Genomic DNA, 25454 nt, shown 5'->3' on the forward strand with positions numbered 1-25454 from the left:
AAATAACAGCACTGCTTTTTCAGCCTGAAGAATGGACTTTGTCTGAGTAATAAACAGTTGAGAAAGTCAGCAGTTCTTTAAGCACTTTTTATCTCTAATTTCCAGTTCCAGGCTATATAAGGGGAAGTGAACATGAAACAATTCGGCATCTGAAGTGCAGACTCTTAATTTGCTCATCAAAAAATTATCATTTTGACAAACATTTATAGCAACAGCTGGACATATGCAGTTTTTGACCCCATTTACAGTATTTGTGATCATTTTCCTCTTTCTAGCTGAGATGTTCATGAGAGCTTATCACTGAGGGGTATTGCACAATTTACAAGCTCCTGTATGAAGGACCAACTCTGCCATATTTAAAAATAAATACAGAAATAAATAAATGCTCAATAAATGTATAAGCATACAATTAATTGCCAACAAAAAAGTGAGACATAAATGTATATAACTCTTAATTAGCTTCTTTATTTATTTGCCTTTGTAATATTTACCGTATTTATTTTTCTGTCCTTTATAATCTTCAACTTTATTTTTTTATTACTTATATTTTTAAGTATTTATTTATGTGCATGTTATAATATTTTTGTCTGTTTTATTCTTTCTTTGTATTTTTTTTACCTTAGTTATTTCTTCGCCGCTGTTTATTTCTCTCTGCCCTTTTTACATTTCTCTCTGCCCTTTTTACATTTCTCTATGCCCTTTTTACATTTCTCTATGCCCTTTTTACATTTCTCTATGCATTTCTGTCTCATTATGCAAATGAGGAGGGGGTGTGTCCTAGAGAGTCAACTTCTGCTCATTGGTTGGCTTGGCGGTCCATCTCCTTAACTCACAGAGCTCAGAGTACTAAGTTAAATGTTCTCTTTTCTGTTGCTGTTGTTCAATAAAAGTACGTTTTAAGATCATTTGAGGCGAGAACCTTATACTTTTAAGCATCACTATATGGCCCATTCACAGATTTAATGCGTAATTTAAAAGAAAATGTGACGAACTTGAGAGGACCGTGGCAACCAGCAAAGCTCCGAAGCTGACGGCAGCCAGGTTGAGTAGGGACTTTGCCAAACTTTGCCAAATACAACAGAAAATCGCCATCATAGCCTGGCTATAGACCTGGCTGCCGTCAGCTTCGGAGCTCCGCTGGTTGCCGCTGTCCTCTCAAGTTCGTCACATTTTCTTTTAAATTACGCATTAAATCTGTGAATGGGCCATATGGTGATGCTTAAAAGTATAAGGTTCTCGCCTCAAATGATCTTAAAACGTACTTTTATTGAACAACAGCAACAGAAAAGAGAACATTTAACTTAGTACTCTGAGCTCTGTGAGTTAAGGAGATGGACCGCCAAGCCAACCAATGAGCAGAAGTTGACTCTCTAGGACACACCCCCTCCTCATTTGCATAATGAGGCATAAATGCATAGAGAAATGTAAAAAGGGCAGAGAGAAATAAACAGCGGCGAAGAAATAACTAAGGTAAAAAAATACAAAGGAAGAATAAAAAAGACAAAAATATTATAACATGCACATAAATAAATACTTAAAAATATAAGTAATTAAAAAATAAAGTTGAAGATTATAAAGGACAGAAAAATAAATAAGGTAAATATTACAAAGGCAAATAAATAAAGAAGCTAATTAAGAGTTATATACATTTATGTTTCACTTTTTTGTTGGCAATTAATTGTATGCTTATACATTTAATGAGCATTTATTTATTTATGTATTTATTTTTAAATATGGCAGAGTTGGTCCTTCATAGTCCGTAATATTTTACTGGGGAAAAAAATCTCCAAAGTGAATGAAGTATTACTTTAGACCAGTAGGTGACAGTAGTCGTTTTTTTTTCCTTCCACAGCATTCGACGAAGAAGAAGACGACGAAGAAGAAGGAGACGGAAAAAGACCGAAGAACCACGGCCTGCCTCTCGACTCGCTTTTAATAGCTCGGCTGGAAAAAGCGCAGGTTACATAACTTCCAAAAGTCTAAGTTAACTGTAGTCTTTTGTATCGAGGAAGGAAAGAATCGTCGACGCGAATCCCACCTGCAGCATAGTAACCGTGATATTCTGACTTTGGCACAGCATATCCTCCATTTCAGACGGTAACGTCATTGTTTGCCACATTCAGCTGTGTGCCGCGGAAACGCTCTGAGTCAGAGTGGCCATTTTGGCACCCAGAGCTAAACGTCTGCCTCATCCACCCAGACAACATTTTTGCGGCCTTTTATCCGTGATTTATTTACCGGGTATTTTAATAACTTTTTTAACATGTTTTTGTTTGTTTTAATCGTGTTGGCCATTTTATAGAAGTTGTAGCGTAAAAAGTTCGGTTAAAATCGAAGCGGACGTTAAGTAATATTAGCATTAGCTATCTAGCGACGTAGACCTGAACGTGGCTTTGATCATGTCTTAAAATATACCCGCATACTTTTATTTGCTTTTTACATCATTAAGTTCAAAATTTGGTTTATGTGTGTAAATAATTGTAATAAAATGTTAAATATTAAATCAAGTGCGCGATGGGACACGATAGGACCGCCCAACGTGCTGTATCGTATTACTCTGAAATTCATGTTTTCTCTGTCTGTTTTCTTTATTTTTCTGTTACAGGAATGACTGTGTTTTGTTTTTCTTTTTCCTGATGTGCAGGATCGAAATGGCGGATGATTTTGACGTCGAGGCCATGCTGGAAGCTCCATACCGAAAGGTGAGTTGAGAGTTGGACGAACGGGGCCTGTAAACTGTTATTGTCTTTGCATTGCTTAGATCTTAAATTGTGTTATGAAGAAGTTCACATGAATGTTGTGTCTGGTGACTTGAGTTATTTAAACAAAAAACGCAATACAGAAATATAAATAAATCCACATCTATCTCTCTTTATAGACTTCCCTAATGATATCTCACCTCTACTCCCATGAATTCATCTTTGATTCCACTGTGAACTGTGAAAAAAAAGGAAGGTAGTTATTGCGCATATACTGATGTACTGTGGTTCACCTTAGGACTAAAAGAGATTCAACCTAGAACCATCCAGTCCCAATTCGGTTGCAACAAGGTGAATGCCAGTGGTTGATGAGCCCATCTTTACCTGTCCAGCAAAGGAGGCAGTATTCAGATTTACAGTTGGCTTGATGGTTTTACATGTTTAATCCTTACAGTAATGATGCCAGCTGCAAAAAAAAATGGACTTATTTAAATGTATAACTATCTTTTTTTTTTTATACATGAACTCTCTGGCGAATATGTATATATTTTGTTCTCTTATATGCACGTCCTCGAATATTTGATATTTTTCTGCACTAGGAAGTATGCACTGTACTTTTTATTGCCAGTTTTTTCTGGTCAGTTTTGAATATTTTCCCATAAATATGAATACTGCCTCTTTCAACATCTTAATTTAATTGCATGCTACACAAAACATTACATTTTGACATTTTAGTGAAATGACTGTAAGATACAACATATCTAGCATAAATGATGTTTGAGAAAATCTTGTCTTTTCTGTATTTTTTATTAAGACAAACACATGTAAATATTAATGCAATCTACAGATGATTAGTGTTAAAGGTGGCTTTTTTTTATCTTTTTTTTTTTTTTTGGGCGTCAGTATTACTAAGAAGTGTGAATCCCTGTTTGCTTCAGGGCAAGATGTGTGACAGAGGTGGCATCGAGCTCTTACAGTCCAAGAACGAAAATGGGTGAAGATCACTGGACTGACACCAACCTCACAGGATCTCTTTTAGTGGCCATGGGCCATGCGTGGTCACGTGTTTAGGCACAAATAGTGGCATTGGTACGACCTGTTAGAGGGGGGAGGGGGGGGGGGGGTGGAGAGGACCTGACAGTTATCAAAGCTTCCTGAACTCTGCTAATGTGTTGGACATCCCTTAACTTTTCATTGTAGCATTAAGTATTGAACAGGCTTATAGTGAGGAGGGGAGGGAAGGTATTGGGGTGGTGGAAGAAGTGTCCAGAGTTGACTTTAGAAAGTATGAATTATTATTAATTGAACATATTTTTGCATTTTCTCTTGTCTCACCCCCAACCCCCTTTACCTTGACGACTTGAAATGTTTCATCTACGTCCTCATGATGTTCTTCTATAAACCTTGCTTAGGATGAGAACAAGTCCTATCATGCAAATGGACACGATGAACATGGCAAGAAGTAAGTTGTTATGTTGTTGTTTTTACATACAGTCATCTTAAACTGTTAATTGTGATATGTTATTACCAGAACAACTCTGAGAATGTCTCTTCCAAATGAATTATTTAACTAGTTTTGCCCCCAAATCATTCTTAACTGTAGCGATTTACCAAATTTCCTTCCCTGCTTTTTATTTGTCACAGGAAGAGAAGGAGTCGAAGCAGGAGCCGTAGTCCAGGCTCAAGGAAGAAGAAAAGTCGTAGCAGGAGCAAAGACAGGAAGAAGAGCAAGAAAAGGAGCAGGAGCAGAGATAAAAAACGCAGCCGCAGCAAGGAGCGCCATCGTAGCAGCTCCAGAAGCAGAGATCGCGCTGGGCGGTATAAAGCACGCAAAAGCCCCATGTAAGCAACTTTCAATATTGCCTATTTACGAGGTCAAAAATTTACACATTTGGTACAGGCATTAAGTGGTGTCTCTTCTCTTGGTACTTTGGTAATTGTGCATGCATTTAAAAACAGGGGTTAGAAAGGTGTGGTTTCATGGGTGACCTCTTTAAATATGTTATTTTTTATATATATATATAGCCGGAAGCGCTCCAAAAGTCGAAGTCCCTTCAAGAAAGAAAAGAGTCCTGTTAGGTAAGATTAAAATGACATTTCAGTTTTTTGTGCTTGGTGTAGAATTCATTAGCATTTCATAGATTTCATGTTTAATCCTTTAAAACTAATACTTAAAAACATATTGTGGCTTTGATACCAATTTACATTTATGACACAAGTACAGCCACTCAAATGTACAATTGTATGTAACAAACTTGTTATATGTCAAGTTCAATAAAAAAAAATGTTTTCTATTAAGGCAACCGATTGACAATCTAACACCAGAGGAGAGGGATGCCCGTACAGTTTTCTGCATGCAGCTTGCAGCAAGAATCAGGGCTCGTGATCTGGAGGATTTCTTCTCTGCGGTTGGAAAGGTCGGCTTTGCTGAGTAAATTCTGACTGTCCCGTTTCCAGTGGGAAATTATCTGAAGTTTTTGTCACTTATCTGTAGGTCAGAGATGTACGAATAATTTCTGATAGAAACTCTCGGAGGTCGAAGGGCATTGCATACATAGAGTTCGTGGAGTCATCCTCTGTACCACTGGCAATTGGACTAACTGGCCAGAGGCTTTTGGGTGTGCCCATCATCGTCCAGGCTTCGCAGGTCAGTGCAGCTAACCTTGCCAAAAACTAATCAGTTTCTCTGATTGAAATGACTGTAAAACTTTGCTAAGAAGAGTTAAACCATAACTTTTTACTACTGTGACTTCGTGTTTTCATTTTTATGAAAACGTATGTGTTCATGTTTTCTCAGATTAATTAAGCCATATACATTTTTTCCCCAGGCGGAGAAAAATAGGGCGGCTGCTGCAGCCAATAACCTACAGAAGGGCAGCGCGGGTCCAATGAGGCTGTATGTGGGTTCGCTTCATTTTAACATAACTGAAGAAATGCTCCGAGGGATCTTTGAGCCCTTTGGAAAGGTTGGAAATACGGTTCACGTTTACTGAAGCTTTGATTTATTAAACTTTTTATATTATTAAATTGTACCAATTGTTATTTGTTTTCATAGATTGAAGGAATCCAGCTCATGATGGACAGTGAGACTGGGAGATCTAAAGGATATGGCTTCATATCGGTAACTAAAACTTTTCCATTTGCTAAAACCGATGCTCTCTGCCAGGAATCAGAATTTTACTTTTTTGGTTCTCTAAAGTTTGCAGATGCAGAATGCGCAAAGAAGGCCTTGGAGCAGCTCAATGGATTTGAACTGGCAGGTCGTCCAATGAAGGTGGGACACGTCACAGAGCGCTCAGATTCCTCTACAGCCAGCTCTTTCCTGGACAATGATGAACTGGAAAGGACTGGTATCGACCTGGGCACAACAGGACGTTTGCAGCTCATGGCTAGACTTGCAGAAGGTCAGTTTTAAATGCAACTTTAACAACTCTAGCTGCATTTTTTTTGGCATAATTTCCATTTTGACATTGAAATTTTTCCTCTTCCTCAACAGGAACAGGCCTGAAAATTCCTCCTGCTGCTCAGCAGGCTCTGCAGATGACTGGATCCATACCTTTTGGGGGCATACCTACCCCAGCAGGTGAGAGGCTAGATAATAGAAGGGTCCCTGTCATACTCTCCTGCAAAACATCAGTAACATATCTGTACTCCTTCTACAGTTTCTATTCCTGCACCGAGCCAAGCCCTGAACCTCCCCTCACAGCCGCTAGCCACACACTGCCTTCAGCTCTCCAACCTGTTTAACCCACAAGCGTAAGATTTAAATCATTTCACATATCTTATCAACTTTCCTCCTATAAGGATCGGTCCAGTCTGTCTTAATTGTATGTAAGGGACACTTGGTAAGATTTTCACTAGTAAAGAATAACAAGGTAACAGGAATAAGTTGTTTGGTGCTAAAGGAACTTTAGATAATTATGTTGGATTAAAACATCTACTTGGGATGATATGAATTGTTTAAAATGCTCTACTTTTTTTTTATGCTAAATATTTCTTGTGCATTTATTTTTTTTTTTCTTAGAGAGAATGATCCTAACTGGGCCTCAGAAATCCAAGATGATGTTATTGATGAGTGCAACAAGCACGGGGGAGTTGTTCACATTTATGTTGACAGGAACTCACCTCAGGTCAGTTTCATCCTCTTGCATTCTTTACATCTGCTTGCCTGAAATACTGTCGTTCTATATCAAAGATCAGACTCAAGTTATTTTTTACGTTTTAAGCATTTTTTCTTCTTCTTCTTACAGGGTAATGTGTATGTGAAGTGTCCCTCAATACCGGCAGCAATGGCGACAGTCAATGCACTTCATGGACGCTGGTTTGCAGGTATGTCAAGCATCTGTTACGTCAATGAAAAGAAAGTTGACGCTATAAATGATAACTTTTTTGTTTATTTCCTTTCCAGGCAAAATGATAACGGCTGCTTATGTTCCTCTACCGACCTACCACAACCTTTTCCCAGACTCTGTAACGGCGAAGCAGCTTCTAATGCCTTCACGTCGATAGTCTGAGACGTGCTTCTGAGAGTTGCTGTAAATACGTTTGTTTGCATTTCATGAAAATCTCATTGAAGCAAAGATGCAATGGAATTTAGTTGGCTGTGTATCAAGTTACCTCACATTAATTTTTTTTTTTTTTAACCCTCCCCTTCAGTTGCTTTTTCAGATTTAGTTGTAAATTACCACTGAAAAGTAATCTGCAGATATCAATTGGTCTGTAAATTTTTTAAATTGTCTTATCTGCTTGTTAAAATCAGCTGTTTTTGATTCAATATCTTGGAAGTTACAGAAACTATTACGCCTAAAATATTGAAAAGTATATTGATGTCAAAGTAATCCTTTGTAACTTTATACAGCCATGATTTCTTTTGTATGAAGGCTTCCAATAAATCTGGCAAACCTCGCCATTCTTCTTTTGTCCCCATTTGAGTTTGTCATGCCAGATTCAATTTGTGATTAAAGTCTTTATAACGGTCTGAGAGCTCATGTTTGTCATTTTAGTACTTAGATTCAGCAATTTGCTGCGGTTGTTGACAGATTACCGAGTCTGACTAGGTCTGTGGGAAACCGATCAAATAAAGTGTTGTGAAAAACTAAGATTCACATATTTCTCACAGTCTACAGTTTAAACCGGGCATACACTGAAATATTTAATTGTTGCACACAGGCAATTTAGGCAACACATTTTATATAAGCTAAAATGAATTATACAACTTTTTCCATGGAATCGTATATTACCAAACAACCACTCCTACTGCAGAAACAAGCAAACCAAAAAACTGAAAACTGTCAATGAGCTGCTTTAGTTTCATTCTATCCAAATATTACTAAGCAGGCAGAAAAGGTCAGAAAGCAAATTGAACAACCTACCATGAAGTAAATTATGGGCAACTATTGTCATGCCTGTTTTAAGATAATCACACAATCTTAACCAAGCTAAACAGAAAGGCACTGGACTAATTTGTTAACAGTGTCCAAAGTAACAATCACCCACACCTCATGTGAGGAACCGTGTCCTCCTGAGATCTAGCATGTCACCTCCATAATTACCTTTATTTGGTATTCTCTGTAAAGCACTTTATGTAGCGCCTAACAGATAATCCCAAAGTTTACTTTGAATTCATGGAAAACAAATAATCGACTTGGGAGTAACTGTAGTAATCGTGAAGCAGCATAACTGCTGTGTTTGGAAAGCGAGGATGTGTGATGATGGGAGCGTGGAGGGCATTTTGCAAAACATTTGTAACATGATAGAAAAAGACATGCAGGCAATAAGCACGGTGGAAAGGAAGTTTTTTTTTTTTTTTGTTAATGGACTTCTTAGAGCCAAGTTGCTCCGACAGCAACCAGAACCATCAGTTTAATCGCCTGCTAACAGCAAAAAGCCTCCCAGCACTGAATGCTGGGTTACACTGAAAACGCAATTTTATCACAATTACCATCCGCCTCACTGGAACAAAGTGACAGTCTGGCAGCATGTCAGCCTGACATCCTGTCTCTTCATCGTTTTGTATCTAAACATTGAAAATCAAATGGGTTTCACATACCTTGTTCATCCTTTATTACCCTTGTAGGGTCCTGCTTTATTAAAGGTAGAGTGGAGGATCTTTTTCCAGCTTTCTTTTGGAAAGTAAGCTTGTATGAGCGATGCAGACAGCTTCTTTTAAATATAGCGTGCACAAGGAGAAATGAGCTTGTGCATGCTCTTGCATATTTAATAAGCATTCCCTCTCGGGATCAGGTACAGGGTTGCGCATGTCCATTTTTTTTTCCTTTTAAATGGAGAGGGCATCTTTTCAAAAATTCCCGAAAATCCTCCTGTATACCTTTAACTTATGTCCAATTTAAAAGGGAAACCATGTAACTTTTGGCCATTAGGGACGCTAAACCCATGCCCATGTTTCTTCTAACACACATTGATAATAAAGATATGACGGTATTCCTAGTGCCAAGTTATATCTTACCACCCTAATAAAGTTAAGAGAATCTGTGTTACAACCGGCTTCTTTAAGCCTTCGCCAACGAATAAACTCCTTTCCAAGATCGACCCTAGTTCTTCCTCGCACACAATCACTTTCGCGTTTTCTCTTTTAAGCCTTTTGCAGGTTTAACATTTTTCCTTGCCTCAGCCGTGACCAGTAGCCCAGAAGGTGAAAAAAATAGTAGTGCAAAAACCTTAGCTCCATGACGATATAAGAGCCTGGAGCCATAAAATGATGTTAATCCAGGTCGAATGACCTGACCAATGATGACATGTCTTCTAACAACTTACATAGTCGGTATTTCAAGAGGGGAAGCCCTGCTTGTAGCATTGATGGTGTCAAGCGCTATATATAGGCCTGAGGAAACATTTAAAAATAAATCATAGGGTCACTTAGGTCACTAAGTCCACAGTGTGCCTTTGATAATGTGGAAGACATGTTTTGTTTATTCAGTGTGTGCTTTGACACAATTCTTCATATATAATGATATAACACTTTTTAAAATTCAGAATAAAAAATGCGTAGCCCATCAAATTACGCAAAGGTCCTCTTGATACAAAAGAAAACTAATTTAAGAAAATAGTCACCTATTAAGTTTAGATCAATTCATTAATCAATAAGTATCCATATTTCTGATCAAAAACAATTAGAATATATTGATGTGTGATGAAGCTTGAATACTGAAAGATGAAGCACTAAATATCTAGTCCATCCCCAGATTTCTCCCATGTTAACCATTACCGAATTCAGTGATGCAATAGCACGGCCTAATTCTGTTTAGTTTTGAATAAATGACACAACACAGATGTAATGCATATTCTGTAAATTTATATTCTAACAAAAGGCACTGCAACAACAAAATAGCTTTAACTTCAGAACATTTTCACTCTTATTCTAATCATATTTTTGCTTTTTCCTTTTTTTTTTTTTTTTCTCCAAAAATCACTGATAACTTTTCCATTCCTCCAAAACAACGTTCACACCTGGAAAAACAAATGCACAGTTAGACCTCCCAGGTAATCTTTCTGGTAAAAAAAAAAAAAACAGGGCTTAAACAAACAGGCTCTTTACTGGTAAATAATCCTTTAAATGGGTTTATCCAATCAACTAAAATAAACTTGGATGTATTATGACCACATATTTATCTTGATCTTAAGATTATTCATATTTAAAGCTGAAACATCTGATTGAGCAGTATCAGTAGCTAATTCAGCCTAAACTTAAACTGTATTTACATTTTTAAGCACTTCCAATCAAATTAAATATAGGTTTTCTAAATATTTTTAATGACCCAATATTTACATCCCCTAGAAAAATCGCTTTCACGCCCCCTCAAACAACAAATCAAGCAAGTCCCCCTTAAATCTAATGCTGACCTTAAATTATTTCACTTTTTTGGAGGACAATCTTTTGCCTGGTGAGCTTGCAGAACAGCGATCGCCTCTTCCACCTGAAAGACAAAAAACAAGGAAGAACATCTTGGGGATAAATAAAAAGTCAGTACAGAAGTTGTGATTTTCTTTATTAACATTCATTTTATCAAGTTTCAATACAAAAAAAACAAAAAAAAAAAACAAAATTTTTTGTTCCACTATGTCACACATGAACTTACTCCTTTTAGAACCAGGCTATTGCTAGTTTTATAATAACATTTATTTATAGTAATTTGATAGTTATATACATTACTTAACCAGCGATATGAAAACAAATGCTGAGGGTAATATTTGTTCCATAACCTCACGCCTCAGTGTCTAAATGTCATCTTAATGAATATGTGGAAAGTCTGTGAATTCAACATGCCTTAGAGTTCAGGGACTCCGGTGACTCCAGCATGTGCAGCAGCTCTGAGTTGTCAATCTCTAGCAGCATCCCTGTGATCTTTCCTGCCAGGTTTGGGTGAAGCGCGTGAATCAGAGGATACAGACGCTCCCCTGTGTGCCACAAGAGAGGAGAAGGTATGAAAACAAAAGCAAACAGATGGCTAAACGAAAGCCAAAATGAGAAATGGCCGACCAAGGAGTTGTTTCTGATCCATGAGGGGAGCTGCAGCCAGCATTGAAGCAGTGAGTGGCTCTGAGCCTGGAATATGAACTAGCTGATCTACTGCAGGCGCAGGAACGACCTGGGAACAAAACAAAAACAAACTCACAGCTTCATTCCTTTTTCTAAACTGCCGCCCCATGGAGTCCTTATAATATTCACAACTTAAAGTAGATAAAAAAGTCTGCATGCCCTATGAAGTTGTTAAAAGAGTTATAATCATTTCCCTCACATAATAATTTCCAAAGTTAACCCAACCATGATCTGTTCAATTAGCCACTCATTGATCTTGTTCACATACTGTTAATAATTTGCTAATCTGATATTTCAATTTTATTGCAATTTATTCATTTTAATGTCTTATTCTCCCCATTTTATGGCTATGTTCACGATGCAGGCCTTTTTTTTGTGTTGTGATGTGATCTCTGTGTCCTACAACGCAAGTGTCGCGCATGTGCAGTGGAAGACGCAATGACGTCACAGGTCAGCATGCTCTGTGTTTACGGAAGTAAACATGGATGGTCGTGCCCGAGCGCATCTAGCGACCTTTCCCCAACCATAAAAACACAATCTTTTCAAGATGGTTGAACATAAATACTGCTCTCTGCATCATCGTCCGCCATGGTTTTTGTTTTTCTTGCCGACCCAGAATAGTGACGTTCAGGTGGGATGAATCCGACCTGGCCGTTCAGACACAGGACACATTTGAAAAGATCAGATTCGTATCGGCCTGGGTCGCATTGGTTAAAAAAATAAAAAAAATAGGATCTGTGGGTCACTTCAGGCTGCAATGTGAACGTAGCCTATGATACTTTTCTTTCTACTTAGTAGAAATAATCCCATGTAATTTAAAAGACTGACAGGTGCACACACCTCTGAAAAATGATGCAGTTGTACTTTCCCCTAAAATATTTCATTTAGTTTCTCAGCTGGCTTGTACAGGTTGCAGAAAAGAGGCCTGACAGAGGTACCTGGGGTCTTGTCATGTTCGCAGGAACATTAGCAACATGAAGAGGGTTCCTCACTCCAGATGAATACTTGTACTGACTTCCTCTGGGAACTCCTCCAGTCTGAGTCCCTATGTTGTCTAAAGGAGCACAAATGTGTCAAACAGGAACATATTTTTAAGTTGCACCCATTAGAAAAAGACTGATATAATATAATCTAGGTACTTGTCTTTTGTGTGGAGTTTACGACTCGTGGAGCCTGGGTTGAAGCCTGCCGGACTGTAGTAATTGTTGGTGAACTGCGACGCGGCGGTGGAGGGGGATTCCCTACATACTGAGGCGGGTAATGTCCTGGAAGGATAAAGGTATTAATTTACCTACTAGCTTTATAAAATAAAGAGAAGTGTTTCCATCAAACCAAGGAATGATAAATTCACCCTGGGGTCTGGGCGGCTGTCCTGTCCAACGAGGGACTGGTCTCAGATTGCTGACAGCATTGTGGTTGTAGAAAGAACGAGTGGGAGGCTGCAAGATAAAGGTCCATATTAAATGCACAGAAAGCAAATTAACCGCTGGATTATTCCCTCTGGGAGTATAAACTGGGTTAAACAGGAAAAACAAAAAAAGTTTAGATCGATGGAATGCAAAGTTTGGCGACACTTGAACTGATTTAAAAAGAAAAAATATTCAAATTTACTGCTCCAATGCCAGATTTCTTAACCAAGCCTCTGGTAGCTCTAACACCAGGGAAAGGTCCTATGCAAAACAAGTTAAGTAGAACAACATTTTAAACCCGAATAGGAAATATCACGACTATTCAGTCATGTTTTCCTTAAAGTACTAATCCAGTGTTGCAGGTCAAATGCTCCTACCTGAGGTATGGTCATGTAGTATCCAGACTGGTGATAAGAATCAATGATGGGACTGCTCATGGTTCTCAGCGTAGCGAGCCTCTGCATGTACTTGTTAGTTAGAATGGCTTTACGCTCTTCCCTCCTCTGTGCCAAAGCAACATACAGCGGCTTGGTGGCAACTATTCTCCCATTCATTTCGGTCACTGCTTTCGTTGCTTCCTCTGGGGAAGAGAAGCAGACAAAGCCGAAGCCTTTGCTCTGGCCACCGTCAGTCATCACCTGCAGCAAAAACAAAAAGGAGCTAAAGTTCAGAGAATGGGAAATGAAAACACGCTGAACTGCCACTATGTACAAACTTTACCTTAGCACTGGTGATTGTGCCGTAAGGAGAAAATTCCTTCCGGAGCCTCTCATCATTGATGCTATCATCCAAGTTCTTCACATATAGATTCACCCCCTAAGTCGTCACAGTGCCAGATTAATTTCATTAATCACATTAAACGTATTTGGCATTCTTTGTTATGACCAACTCTGACCAGTAATCTGCTTACATAAGGGTAGCAATAAAACATTTGGTTAAAATGTGGTTTTATAATAAGGTGTGACTATGTCCACATGTCAGTAAAAGATGGCTGCACCTGATAGCGTTGGATGCGGTCCTGTTTGATCTGGTCAAACTTGCGCTTCAGCTCCCCTTGACGCTCCAAACGCTTCTGAGCCCTTCCTACATAGATGGTCTTCCCATTCATCTCCTTTCCATTCATTTCATCCACAGCCTGAGAAACAAGCATGGACAGCAGTAATCTTTAAAAGGCAATAAAGTTATTGTCTTAATAGAGTACTCATTTTCTGGAATAGATGTTTGCTATGAACCCAAAGCAGAAAGACATTTGCACATGTAGTTAATTTATCAGAAGACTACTGCTAGATTCCTCAATATTACCAGCATTTTCCTGGTATCAGTTTCCATTTTAATTGATTACAAAACAGAATTATGATTCAGACAGTTATTCTTTTCACAGATCACTAATGATAAAAAAATTTATAATTTGAAGATTTATTTTGGACTGGACTTTGTGAATGAACCAAAATGGAAAGGTGGTGCAAGGTGTGCTTGGTTATGAGTGTTTGTTGCAGAAGTGGAGTGCATCACTGATGAGAGTCAAGGTGGGGCTGCAGTTTGACTGCTTCACTTCACTACGCTTCGTTAAGCAACTGATTTCATGTTTTTTTGTTATATCCATCCATGTTTTTCTGTCATAGCTTGTGCTGGTGTTAAGTAATAAACCGCAAAAGCATTCTGGATGTCAGTGTATCTGTTACACTAAACTTAAAGCATGTCATAAATAGGCAGACAAACGAGAACCTGACCCAGCTCTCAGCGGCTAAAAGGTTCTGGATAAAAGCTTCTAGTGGAAACTTGCTCTAATCACGCATAGATTCTCAATCCAGGTAACTATAGATGGGGAGCAGAGAGTTGATTCCCCCTTTATCAGCTGTGTTTGACAAAAACTTTTATTTTGAACAAACCAGGAAAAAAAAGAACATATTTTGTTATAAACTTAATTTAGGGATCTTTGGTTTACAAGATGGCAAAACAATAAACTGGACTGGAGAAACAACACTGCTGCTAATAAAGGAAGGGTCAAAACAGATTCTACAGTCAGGCTTTAACATTATGAACTGGAAACACACATGGATCATAATAGAATTGGGACTACAGCCTTCTGAAAAAGACCTTAAAAAAACAAGTTACACACACACAGCAAACAGCTGAAGCTCTATTACACAACCAAAACATGTAGGTTTATATATTTTTCAGGCGTCACACACTGAACATGTGAAGATAAATTACTTCAGATAGGCTGTGTCCATACTTCTTGTCCTGCACAGTATTGTGTGAATCCATATGGCCTCTGAGCACCAAGCCTCCTGCTTCCTTTCCACATCTCCTTCCTCACTGCTTGCATTATTCGGACAGAAGAGCAGAGTGACTGTCCTTCTGAAAGTTTCTCCTCTTTCCATAGAAAAACGCTGAAGCTTTGATAGAGTAACCAAGGGTTTTTTGGTCACCTCCTGGACTAAGGCCCTTCTCCCCTGATAGCTCAATTTAGACAAGCAGTCAGCTCTAGGAAGAGTCCAGGCATTTGTAAACATTTCCATTAAGGAATGAATGAACACTCAAATAAGCATATTGTTTCCGTGTACGTTTCCAGACAATTCCTTCCGACTTTATGCTTTGTTCTCACTAACAACTGTGGGATCATGTCAAAGAGTGTGAGCACCCAAGTAAGTCTCTTATTTTTCTACTTTTCCAACAATCTTGAAAAAGCTTTTTGCAAACGATAGGGCATTGAGTGCATGATTGAGAATTGGGGACATAAACAATTAATGAATTTAGGATTAAGTATTGATTACTTATTAGATTAGAATTTGTTTCCTCCGCTACTTGATAATGTCCGTCTGGTGCGAATTTCTATCAGTGTTGTAACATTACTATTGTCCACTAGAGTCCGCTGAGTATTCTTAAGCAGTACCTCCCTGGTATTACAAAAGTTGTAATGCTATAGAGCACATGCATGCTGTAGCAGAAGCATCAATCAAGTGTCCAGTAATATACTGTTCCATGGCAACAGGCTGAATGAATTTTCTGCGGTTCAGTTTGTAAATATACTATTTATAACTCCTTATATATAAAAGTGTATCCGTTTCCTCAATATACGTCTTGAATCAAAGGTTTCATAAAGTCCATATTTGTGTGTGCATTTTTTCTATAATCTTTTGCTGCTGTAAACACCAGAATTTCCCCATTGTGGGACAATAAAGGGATTTTCTATTCTAAAATCAAACCGAATCTGACAGATGAGAATAATTTTAGCTGGAACTTTATTCTGTATTCATTTGATCATATTTGAAAGGCTTAAATCAATGCAAACAGTTGGCAACACCCTAACCATAATCCCCAACAATATGGTAAATGTTCTTAAAAGTCATTCCGCAGTTATTAAAATTATATACAATACTGAATTATAGTCCAGTCATTGCTCAGCATCGATCATGATAGTGCTGCCTCTTCATCAAGAGCCGTTTTCTGTGGAAGATTTCTACCCTAATCCATTGGATCCTTGTCACTACTTTTTCTTCTAAGATAATATTAAACTTCAATTCAAAGCCTATAATCAATTTGGACATGAAAAAAATGAACAAAGACTAATAATATGAACAGCAAATAGTTCAAAAGCACATTTAAAACCATAAATTAAAGTATCATAAAACCATCAACTGGCATTTGTTACCTTCTGAGCATCCTCATGGTGAGAATAGTTGACAAACCCAAATCCTCTGGAACGGCCCTTCTCATCCTTCATCACCCGCACACTAAGGGTCCTCCCTGAGGGCAAACAGGTCAGTAAGGAAAAACAAGAAAAACAGCTTTGACAGCGTCATTAACAGGAAAAAAATGTTCTCACCAAAGGTAGAAAAAACTTCCTTGAGTTTCTCATCAGTAAAGTCCTCTCCAAAGTTTTTGATGTACACATTAGTGAACTTCAGAGCTTTGGAGCCAAACTCTACCTCCCTTTCTTTGCGAGACTTGAAGTGGCCAACAAACCTGAAGATGGAACCAAAGAGCCCGGGCAAATTTAAGAGGCTAAAGAGCTAAAGATATCAGATTTAAATATACAACATTTTCCACAGAGATCCGGTTCAGATCAAATAGCCTCAGTTAAAAAAAAAAAAACCTGTATCAAAGTCTATTTACTACTTTTTTCCATTAATACTCTTCAGGGTTTCAATTTAAAAAAAAATCTTCAAATGAAGAACCAGTTCTGGGTTCCATGGGTTGCAGTTATCCTGGATTTATAAAAAAAATAAACAATGACGAATAAAAGGGTATTAATAAGCCTAGATCAGGTTCAAATTTAGACCACAAGCTCAGAGAAATATATTCTATTCCAATACAACAAACCAACACTAATAAATTATAGTTAAGTGAAGAGAGAAAATTCAGAAATGATGTTAAAGTTTGTTCATTAGAAATATTTTAAAAATATTTCCCCTTTTGTATTCAGCCACCTTTACACTCCAAGACCTCTAAATGAAATCTAGCCTAATGAACTGTCTTCAGTGGACAACGGTCAGGAGTTTTCCTGGACTGGAGATCTCCACTCATTATTAGTGGGATTCACAGGACAAGGTGGCTGTACACTGCCCAAGGGGTTGGATTTTAATTTGGAAAAAGTAATGAAAGCTATGCACCATTTTCCTTCCTCTTCACACTCGGAGTTCATCCCATAAGATAAAAAAAAATGCTAATAAAGTACACTGAAGTTTTTGGTGGTAATGTGACCTAATGTGAAATGCTGAATTGCTATTAAACCTTTATAACACATAAGATTAAGAGAAACATGAAGGGGCCTAGTCATGTACTATGCATATTTAAAAAGAATTTAAAAACCAAAAGCCATATAGTCATGTTAAAGTAAGCAATATACACTATTCGTTTGCCCTGATAGTATTTACTTAGCCTTTTTGGAGCCTGAGGAGAACTTTTGAACAGGTTGTTTGTGAAGATTCTCAGTCATCCAGGTCATAGTCATTCTAAAAAAGTAAAAAAACAATCCACTGGACTTTGTTTCCAATTTTGAAAAAGTTTCTCTTCTCATCCAGGAAGTTTTTTCAACAGGTTGTTGTACACAGTCCCTAGTGGTCTAAAAAGCCAAACATTATTTAATTGGAAGGCCTTTGAATGCAACCAGAGTAAGCTACTGGCATAGAAATTAGCAAAATCATAGTTCTTGACTAGGCCCCTTTCAAAATGAGTTTGCAGCTTGAAGGTTTGATATGGTTCTGCTCTGAGAGACAGTTCTATCAGCACGGTTCTAGGATTATAATACAAACAAACACACCTAGACAAAGGTCCTACCTATTTGCTGACCTAAGCTGGGATAACTGACATTTTTGCCACAGGAAATGGTCCTTTGGGTTGACAATGCCAGATTCCTTTTTACCTGCCTCTTGACTGAGTAAAAACAACAAAAACACAGAGAAATCATCTGCAGCAATTGTGCTTTGAATTAGCAGCACAAACAACTTCTGCTCTTAGCTTTGCCTAACCTCAGTAAAAGGAGGGCTCCAGTTAGATCACTAGAAAAATGGTCACTTTTCCTGCCTTGGTTGCACTGGTCCAGCTAACGTTTTGCATGCAGATTTAAACCAATGAAATCATGTGCACAGCATGTATGGAACATTTTATTTTTTTCACCAGCAAAATCATTTAAGCTTTAATAAAACATCAAAATTATGTTTGCAAAGTCACACCTGTAGCACCCTTTTTCTGCTGCAATTCCTATTGTTTACCTCTGACTGTATTGGAAGAGAGACCCAAAGTACAGACTAGTCTGGTCATGTGACAAAATCTAGTGTATAACAATGAAATACATTGACTTAATCTATAAAACCACATTTTTATAGCTGCTTCACTTGAATCATCTCTATTAACAATAAAACATGGATCATAACAGGAATTCAACCTTGACTCATCTATTCTTGCTCCTTATATATTAAGTACTGCAATGGCCACAAAGCTGATATACTAAATCCGAAATACTTTAATAATCCCAGAGGGAAATTACTTTTGTTACACGCTCCAGTTGCAGTTAGCAACATTGGCCTCAGTCTCAAAGCATGCATCAACTCAGCTTAAAAAGGCCAAAAAAGTTACATTTAAAAAAAGACTGGCTAACCCATATCTTGTGCCTCAAAAACAAAGACAAAATGTTTGAATACGTTTACTTTGAGAGGTATGGTCTAGAAACAGGACTTTTGTTGTTGGAGCTGCTAGGTTCCTAACTAAGGACAGGTGAAACACTCATCCCCCATGGAACAAGCATATGTCCTCTGATTTAAAGTTAGTGCTACATCGTTTCAACAAAAAAAAAAAAAAAAAAAAAAAAAAAAAAAAAACAGCAATTAAAAGATAAAGAGCCAAAAAACATTCCAAAGGGGGCAATATAGCAGTGACTTTACCCTTATTTCGAGATTGAGCAATACTTTCCTTTCCTTGTGTTGACCATTTGTGGTCTGCATTTTCACAAGTAAGCAAAAAGTGTTTTGTAGAGGACATACAAGTTAAAGAAAATGTGGTGGAAAATCAGCTTTACGTCTTCAACAGTAAAAACAACAGTCAGTCCTTTCATTACTCTAACATGGAGAGGAAGACCTGAGGAGTTTGACGTGGGCTCTGGTTACGTAAATCAACATTAAATGCTTTCTCATCATCACTTCTGTATTGAACTGGTGTTTTTCATGCTTTAGAAAAAAAAAAAGAATTTGTGCACCAGATTCTTTCCAAGCGTTCATTTTCTGTTGTAGATTAAAAAATGCATTCACGAATGATTGCCAAGGACATTACACATCAGTGAATCAATACCTTCATAAAAGCCTGCAGTACGTATCCAGATATTTTCTAAATGAAAAGTCACTCCTAGTCTTTTCTCAGAAGCAAGTGTTTCTTACTCTGACCACTGCGGGCACCCAAGCATCAGTATGTTATAGACTTTTCTCATAAGTTTCAGTTTGCAAGTGACAAACAAACACTGAAGGACTTCAAACTTAAACCAGAATCGACTTGATTTGTCTAATGTTACCAGCTCATAGAAAATAATCCACAGATGGAAGGAATGATTAAGGTTACCTTCGAGTCCACAAGCACTAGCTGAAGTCATAAGTTGTCTGATGAACAGGTATACCGATAAGACAGACATGTCATAGCTTCTGATGTCACAATAAGCGATCATCACAGAAAAAACACATTCAGATAACGCAGATAAAACACAGCTCCATAAAGGGTTTTACAGCATATATAAATTATTACACCAGAAGAAGCAAAGGTAATCATTTCCACAGCAGGACCCAGGGTGGACAGTTGCTTTAAACGGCTTTATGGTGCACGCGCTTGTTTTCATACAATAAACTGAAAAGGTTAGTGGAACCAGTGCAACCAGTGCCAGGTCTGGAGCCCTCAGACTTATTCGCCAAAAAGGATCAAAGTTTACTCACACTTTCCTGTCATTCAGAAGCATCCCATTCATTGTGTCAATGGCACGGTTTGCAGCCTCCTGAGTCTCAAAGTGAACAAAGCCATAGCCTTTGGATCCTTTCTCATCACAGACGACCTATAACAATCCCATAGATATGGAGTTATAAAATAAGACATCTATGTGGCCTTTTTCTAAAAATTAACGTACCTTGCAAGACAATATATTGCCAAAGGCTGAGAAGGTATCATAAAGCGCTTTGTTGTCGATGGACTCATCCATGTTCTTGATAAAGATGTTACCCACACCCGACTTCCTGAGACCTGGGTCACGCTGAGACCACATTATTCGAATGGGTCGACCCTTGATGACATCATAATTCATGGTATCTAAGGCACACTCGGCTGAAAATGAAAATAGAAAACACAAATACAGACTCCCTCTACAGCAGGCTTTTAGCTAGCAATGCTTACGGATGCACATTGTATGCCCTTTACTAAAAATATTAGAAATTTTACACCCTGTTTTTAGGATGTGCAGCTTTGGCACGTCCCAATTTCCCCCCCAAAACTTCACTCAAATGTTAAAACTTTCACAAGCAGCAGGTGCTGGAGTTTTCTGCTGCTCAACGCGCCATGTAAACCACTCAGAAAAGCTGATCTAGTAGCTGGGAGGGAAATGGAAAGCCCTGCTGATGCAGATCGCTATGATCAGTCCTCTGAAACAGTTTATAAATGCCTAAATTAACTTAAAATGTCAAAACCTGTCGGCAAAATGTTTGCTTTTAGTATTCTGGTGCCTGCAGTTTGAACCACATACCTGAAAAACGCTAACATCTACTTCCAGCCGCCATGAACTGTCGGGGGAAAAAACCCACAAGAGGCGACTGGGACCGAGGCAGCTGTTGCTGGATTCCCAGTGACAGCCGGAATGCGGGGGTCTGCACAGCTCCAACAGCAAATAAGATTTAGAGGAAGGATCGTAATCTCATCTATTAAAACTACTTTTTATCCAGCTACTCTCTGCCATTGAACACAGGGGCAGCAGAAGAATCATTTGCATCTGGACAAACTTTACTGGAAGCGCCTGTCCTTTGTGCGTACAAGCATCGAAATTGAAGCAGCAGGTGCTTTTTTGCTGCTCAAATCACGGTGTGAACATAGCATTACATTTTATGATTGTTTTAATAAGGCTATGAAACAATTAAAAAGATTAATCATGATTAATCAATTATTAAAACAATCAACTAATCAACTAATTTAATAATTGATTAAACATTAACTGGAGTATAGAGACTCTAAAGTATGGCTTTAGATGAAAGAGAAACCCAATTAGTCAAGCACACATACTTCCCATAGTCAGGACAAAAGTAGTGTTGGAACAAAGACAAAAAGTTAGCTGCATTCCACCTCAAACTGTAGGATATAGCATTTCAGAGAGTCTACATTTCAAACTTTTCCGGGGGACAAATATCCTTCCATCCATTGATTTTCCATTATGTTTATCCCTGCTGGGGTCACAAGGGGTGCTGGTGGGTACACCCTGGAAAGGTCGCCAGTCTATCGCAGGGCAACAGAGTCAAACAGGACCCAGACACACTCGCACCTAAGGAGACTTTAGAGAAGCCAATTAGCCTTACACTGATGTCTTTGGACTGTGGGAGGAAGCTGGAGTACCAAGAGAGAACCCACGCATGCTCAGGGAAAACATGCAAATTTGATATACAATATAAAAAACCTAAAAAAAAAAAAAGGTTCCATCTCTTTTTAAGCTGATGTTTTTTATATCCACATATTTGTCTTCATTCCGTTCTCCATAGTATTAATCTGGCCACTGAACCACAGCATAGATCTGTCCTTTCCACAGTCCCTACATGCTAGTAGCACCCCCTCCCCACAAAGCAACACTGATCACTCCATAAAACCAACTAACTTTCTTTAGTTTAGCCCATCTTTTTGAGCTTAAATAAAACACTTTCCAGTCATCTTAAGCCCCCACCAGATTCTGTACCAGACTCTAATCAGGAATATGAATAATTTCTACTACACAATATAAATAAAGGATCTGCACTAAATTTGAGTTTGTGGTTTGAAACTTCCCTTCGCATGTTTTAAATCTAACAATGAATGCTATAGTTTTGCTTCACATATGGGACCGTTTGTTTCTTTCACTACCCTTTTCTGGCAGGTAAAAGCTTTACCGTCTGCCGGCTGCTGGAAGTTGATGTAGGCATATCCAAGAGATCTGCGGGTAATGATGTCCCGGCATACACGGATCGACATGATGGGTCCAGCAGGAGAGAACTTTTGATAAAGCATTGCCTCTGTAACATCAGGGTGCAGGTCCCCAACATACAAAGAGGCAAGAGGATACGTTGGTCCGCTGCTGTTCATGTTGCGTAACTGCTGGATCAAAAAAAAAGAAAAAAGAAAAAAAAGGTTATGGATATTTGGTTGCATTGTTTGTTTTCTTTAAGCAAACTACTACCAAGTGTTTCACTGCAAATTCAGCGTTTAATAACCTAGCCCCAAACATGGTTACACTTTCACACTTTTTCTTAAATGCTTGTCCAAACATTTGGCAGGCTTTTATAGCAACAGAAAACACTTCACAAGTTACCAAAGCTGGAAGCTTCTTATTCCACTAAAAGACAAATCTAAATGCAGAACAGCTAAAATTTCACATTTCTATGATTACATATCCCATAGCATACCTCATCTAAAACATGTGTTTGCATTAAATTGTATAAGGAACAAAGAGAACCAATTGGGAAACTAAAATTATAACATCAAAAATAAGATATTCCCACCCAAACGTGTATAAAGGAAGATCTGAACAAGTGATTCTCATTTTAAAGATACCTATGATATATTTCATGTGTTAATTTCTGTCAATTTATTAAATTTTTTTTTAGATATGGTAGCTACTAGCTTGAGGGTTCTTGGGAGTTTGCCTAACCAGTTTTGGTAATAAATATTTGATTATTTTCTGAAAGTTATGTACCTATTTTAATCTTTATCATTTAATGGAGGAAGAAAAAGCTAAATCGGCTCAACGAAAAATATTGGCAACAGACTGAAGTTAAAATAATCGCCATCAGTCTTAATTAACCTGTATCAGTCAATCTCTAGTGAGAAGCTCGGAGTAGAATCGCTTCTCCACATCGAGAGGAGTTAGCTGAGGTGGCTCAAACACCGGATGACCCCTGAAACGCCTCCCTCAGGAGGGGTTTCTGGCACGTTCCACCAGGAGGAGGCCAAGGGGACCATGGGGAAATTGTGTCTTTTGGTTGCTGCTGGTACACCCCATTCTTCTCTTAAGGAGCTGAGAAGACGTGTGAAGAAAGTCTGAGTGTCTCTACTGAGACTGCTGTCCCAAAGACATGATCCCAAATAAGCAGTGCACTATGGGAACGAACACAAGCTAAAACGCTATGTTAAGTTTGTCAAACTATTAGAATGATTGCAATTGTATGAGAAATTAATCTAAACTATTTTAATGCATTGAGGCATATCCTTCCTTATTTCTTTAGGCGCTCTGAATCCGGTGAACTCTTAACAGATTTCCAGAAAAACTGGCCGACTGAAGAAAGAATGTTTTGCGGGCTACATGGAAACAACTGATTGATTTGATTTTCTCTGTTTTAATACATAATTTCAATTTTGTATTGACTCTTAGCAAAGTTCCAGAGCTTCCTCTCAAGATGGACAACTTTTATTCTGCCTATGGATGCACAAATAAAAGGAGACTGCAGACCAGACCCAGTGGAATTACCTTTCATTATTAGGATTTTATGATAGATTATCCTCCTGTTTCAAAGTTACTTTTTTTGTGGTGCTGATAAAAAAAAAAAAAAAAAACAGCTTGAAAAAGAGTTTTGGGAGAAGTTTAGACAAACTTCTAAAGTACAAAAACCCTTTAGTTACATAGTTAGACACAACATAAATTTACCATTCATCAAGATTTGACAAAACAGTCTAAACAGTCAAATACAAAAAAAAAGACTTATTAATTGAAATGAATACGAAATAATAACTTTACTCTTTTGTAAATCACATTACTACTATGTTTCCCCTATCGATAATATTCGTTATTCTTAAAAATACTATGTATATAAAAAAATGATATAATGTTAGAATATATTAATATAAATCTGTATCATATTGATATTTAATAGCAAAATATATAACTTTGTATACATTTCATCCAGTTTAAGTTCAGTTAAAACAGTTTTTAATCTGAATAAATGTGGAACTGAAATATTTTTTTAAATGTGTTTTGTTCTTTTAAGTGGTTGTAACTTATAAGAGATTATTGTAGTATTATCTTTTACTAGTCTTTCACGTGATTAAAATTAGATCGAAGCCGCCTAAGGCGCCTCCTATTCATTCTGACAGCAGCAGTCTGATCTGTGGTCTGACCCAAGATGGCCGCCCCCTGGGCACATCGGCCTCACTGCCGACAGCGTCCAATGAGGCGTCTGTATATATATATGTCTATCGGCACAACATGCAGGTCACAATACCCGAAACAGCATGGTGCAGATGCCTTCTAGAAATTTGCAGATTTATGGGAATCTCTTTATAAATACAAAATGTTAAGATGGTTTCAGTCACATCTTCCACCACCTGCCTTGATGCATCAATGCAGTAATTCATGCAAGCCCAGCAATGTATATTTTCTAACTTTCCTTTCTGTAGCATCGTGTCTATTAATCAAAAATTTCACCCAGCCATATATATACACATTTACTTGTTAAACAGAGTGGGGGTGTTCTCTTATATATTCTAATTCAAGTTCAGTTTAAACAAGGCACTTTTTCCCACCAACGGAGATGTAACCGCTCAGTAAGTATTTCAACATATAAGTTGTTCCTAAAACAGCTAAACGCAACTACTCGATATGATCTGTTGGATAGAACATTTGTCAAATAAATAAAATTTCAAATTTAAGTGGGAAAAATGATGTGCCGACGCACCTAAATGTAGAAGCAGAGAGCTAAAACAGTTGCTACCTAAATTAGCTTACTCCGCCGGCGCGGGAACAGCTAGCGAAACAAATTTCTCTTCAATCACTAAATTATTTTAATACAGCTTGAATCCACTTACATTTAATACGGGGCTGTGAGTTTTTTCAGCGCTGCAGCCTGTGAGCCCTTTCCATGTGAACCTCAGCTTGTTTTAATGATAATCGCCAAACACCTGCACGCTTCGTCCGCACGTACATGAGTCGAGGTGCGATAGGTCAGGAGGAGGTCACACTCCGCGATAAAAAGTAGTCCTTTTAGCTCAGCTTTGGATGGAACCAAAGGGAACCCCTCCATAATTATTAACCAACGTTTTATAATAAAACACTGAACAGAACGTTATTGTGAACAGAAATGAAGACGTAAT

The 25454-nt window shown here is 38.0% G+C and overlaps 2 protein-coding genes across 4 annotated transcripts; one reads left to right on the forward strand and one right to left on the reverse strand.

The window, feature by feature from the left end:
- Positions 1-1833: 1833 nt before the first annotated feature.
- Positions 1834-7682, forward strand: rbm39b (RNA binding motif protein 39b). Of its 3 annotated transcripts, none has more exons than XM_038271431.1 (15): positions 1834-1959; positions 2645-2702; positions 4112-4161; positions 4344-4541; positions 4725-4778; positions 4999-5116; positions 5194-5346; positions 5528-5665; positions 5755-5820; positions 5899-6103; positions 6196-6282; positions 6362-6455; positions 6724-6829; positions 6950-7028; positions 7108-7682. In XM_038271431.1, exons 2-15 carry the CDS (start codon positions 2652-2654, stop codon positions 7206-7208), a joined length of 1500 nt encoding a protein of 499 aa, XP_038127359.1. In that variant the 5' UTR covers positions 1834-1959; positions 2645-2651; the 3' UTR covers positions 7209-7682. The 3 variants fall into 3 exon arrangements, with proteins under 3 accessions (XP_038127359.1, XP_038127358.1, XP_038127360.1); XM_038271430.1 differs by having other exon boundaries at positions 1867-2097; XM_038271432.1 differs by lacking the exon at positions 1834-1959 and adding an exon at positions 2104-2241.
- A 2436-nt stretch (positions 7683-10118) lies between these two features.
- Positions 10119-25331, reverse strand: LOC119774080 (embryonic polyadenylate-binding protein B-like). The gene is made up of 17 exons (XM_038271393.1): positions 25170-25331; positions 22262-22466; positions 20272-20465; positions 20084-20199; positions 17949-18044; positions 16495-16634; positions 16321-16415; positions 13663-13800; positions 13386-13481; positions 13043-13303; positions 12608-12695; positions 12396-12521; positions 12195-12310; positions 11197-11305; positions 10984-11114; positions 10560-10633; positions 10119-10166 (listed from the first exon to the last, which is right to left on the reverse strand). The coding sequence occupies exons 2-16, from the start codon at positions 22452-22454 to the stop codon at positions 10571-10573; spliced, it is 1962 nt and encodes a 653-aa protein (XP_038127321.1). The 5' UTR covers positions 22455-22466; positions 25170-25331; the 3' UTR covers positions 10119-10166; positions 10560-10570.
- Between the last annotated feature and the right edge of the window lie 123 nt (positions 25332-25454).

Source organism: Cyprinodon tularosa, unplaced genomic scaffold (genome assembly GCF_016077235.1).
Source record: "Cyprinodon tularosa strain WSP-4 unplaced genomic scaffold, ASM1607723v1 ctg8, whole genome shotgun sequence".
Classification (NCBI taxonomy): domain Eukaryota; kingdom Metazoa; phylum Chordata; class Actinopteri; order Cyprinodontiformes; family Cyprinodontidae; genus Cyprinodon; species Cyprinodon tularosa.

What these genes read in the sequence shown, in the direction of transcription:
- rbm39b (XM_038271431.1), top strand. Translation starts at nt 2,652, where the DNA reads ATGGCGGATGATTTTGACGTCGAGGCCATGCTGGAAGCTCCATACCGA. An exon ending in TCATCGTCCAGGCTTCGCAG is followed by an intron (nt 5,347 to 5,527) that starts GTCAGTGCAGCT and finishes TTTTTTCCCCAG; the next exon opens with GCGGAGAAAAATAGGGCGGC. An exon ending in GGGCATACCTACCCCAGCAG is followed by an intron (nt 6,283 to 6,361) that starts GTGAGAGGCTAG and finishes CTCCTTCTACAG; the next exon opens with TTTCTATTCCTGCACCGAGC.
- LOC119774080 (XM_038271393.1), bottom strand. Translation starts at nt 22,454, where the DNA reads ATGAACAGCAGCGGACCAACGTATCCTCTTGCCTCTTTGTATGTTGGG. An exon ending in GGAAGTTTTTTCTACCTTTG is followed by an intron (nt 16,416 to 16,494) that starts GTGAGAACATTT and finishes GTTTGCCCTCAG; the next exon opens with GGAGGACCCTTAGTGTGCGG. An exon ending in ACAGCCGCCCAGACCCCAGG is followed by an intron (nt 12,522 to 12,607) that starts GTGAATTTATCA and finishes TTATCCTTCCAG; the next exon opens with GACATTACCCGCCTCAGTAT.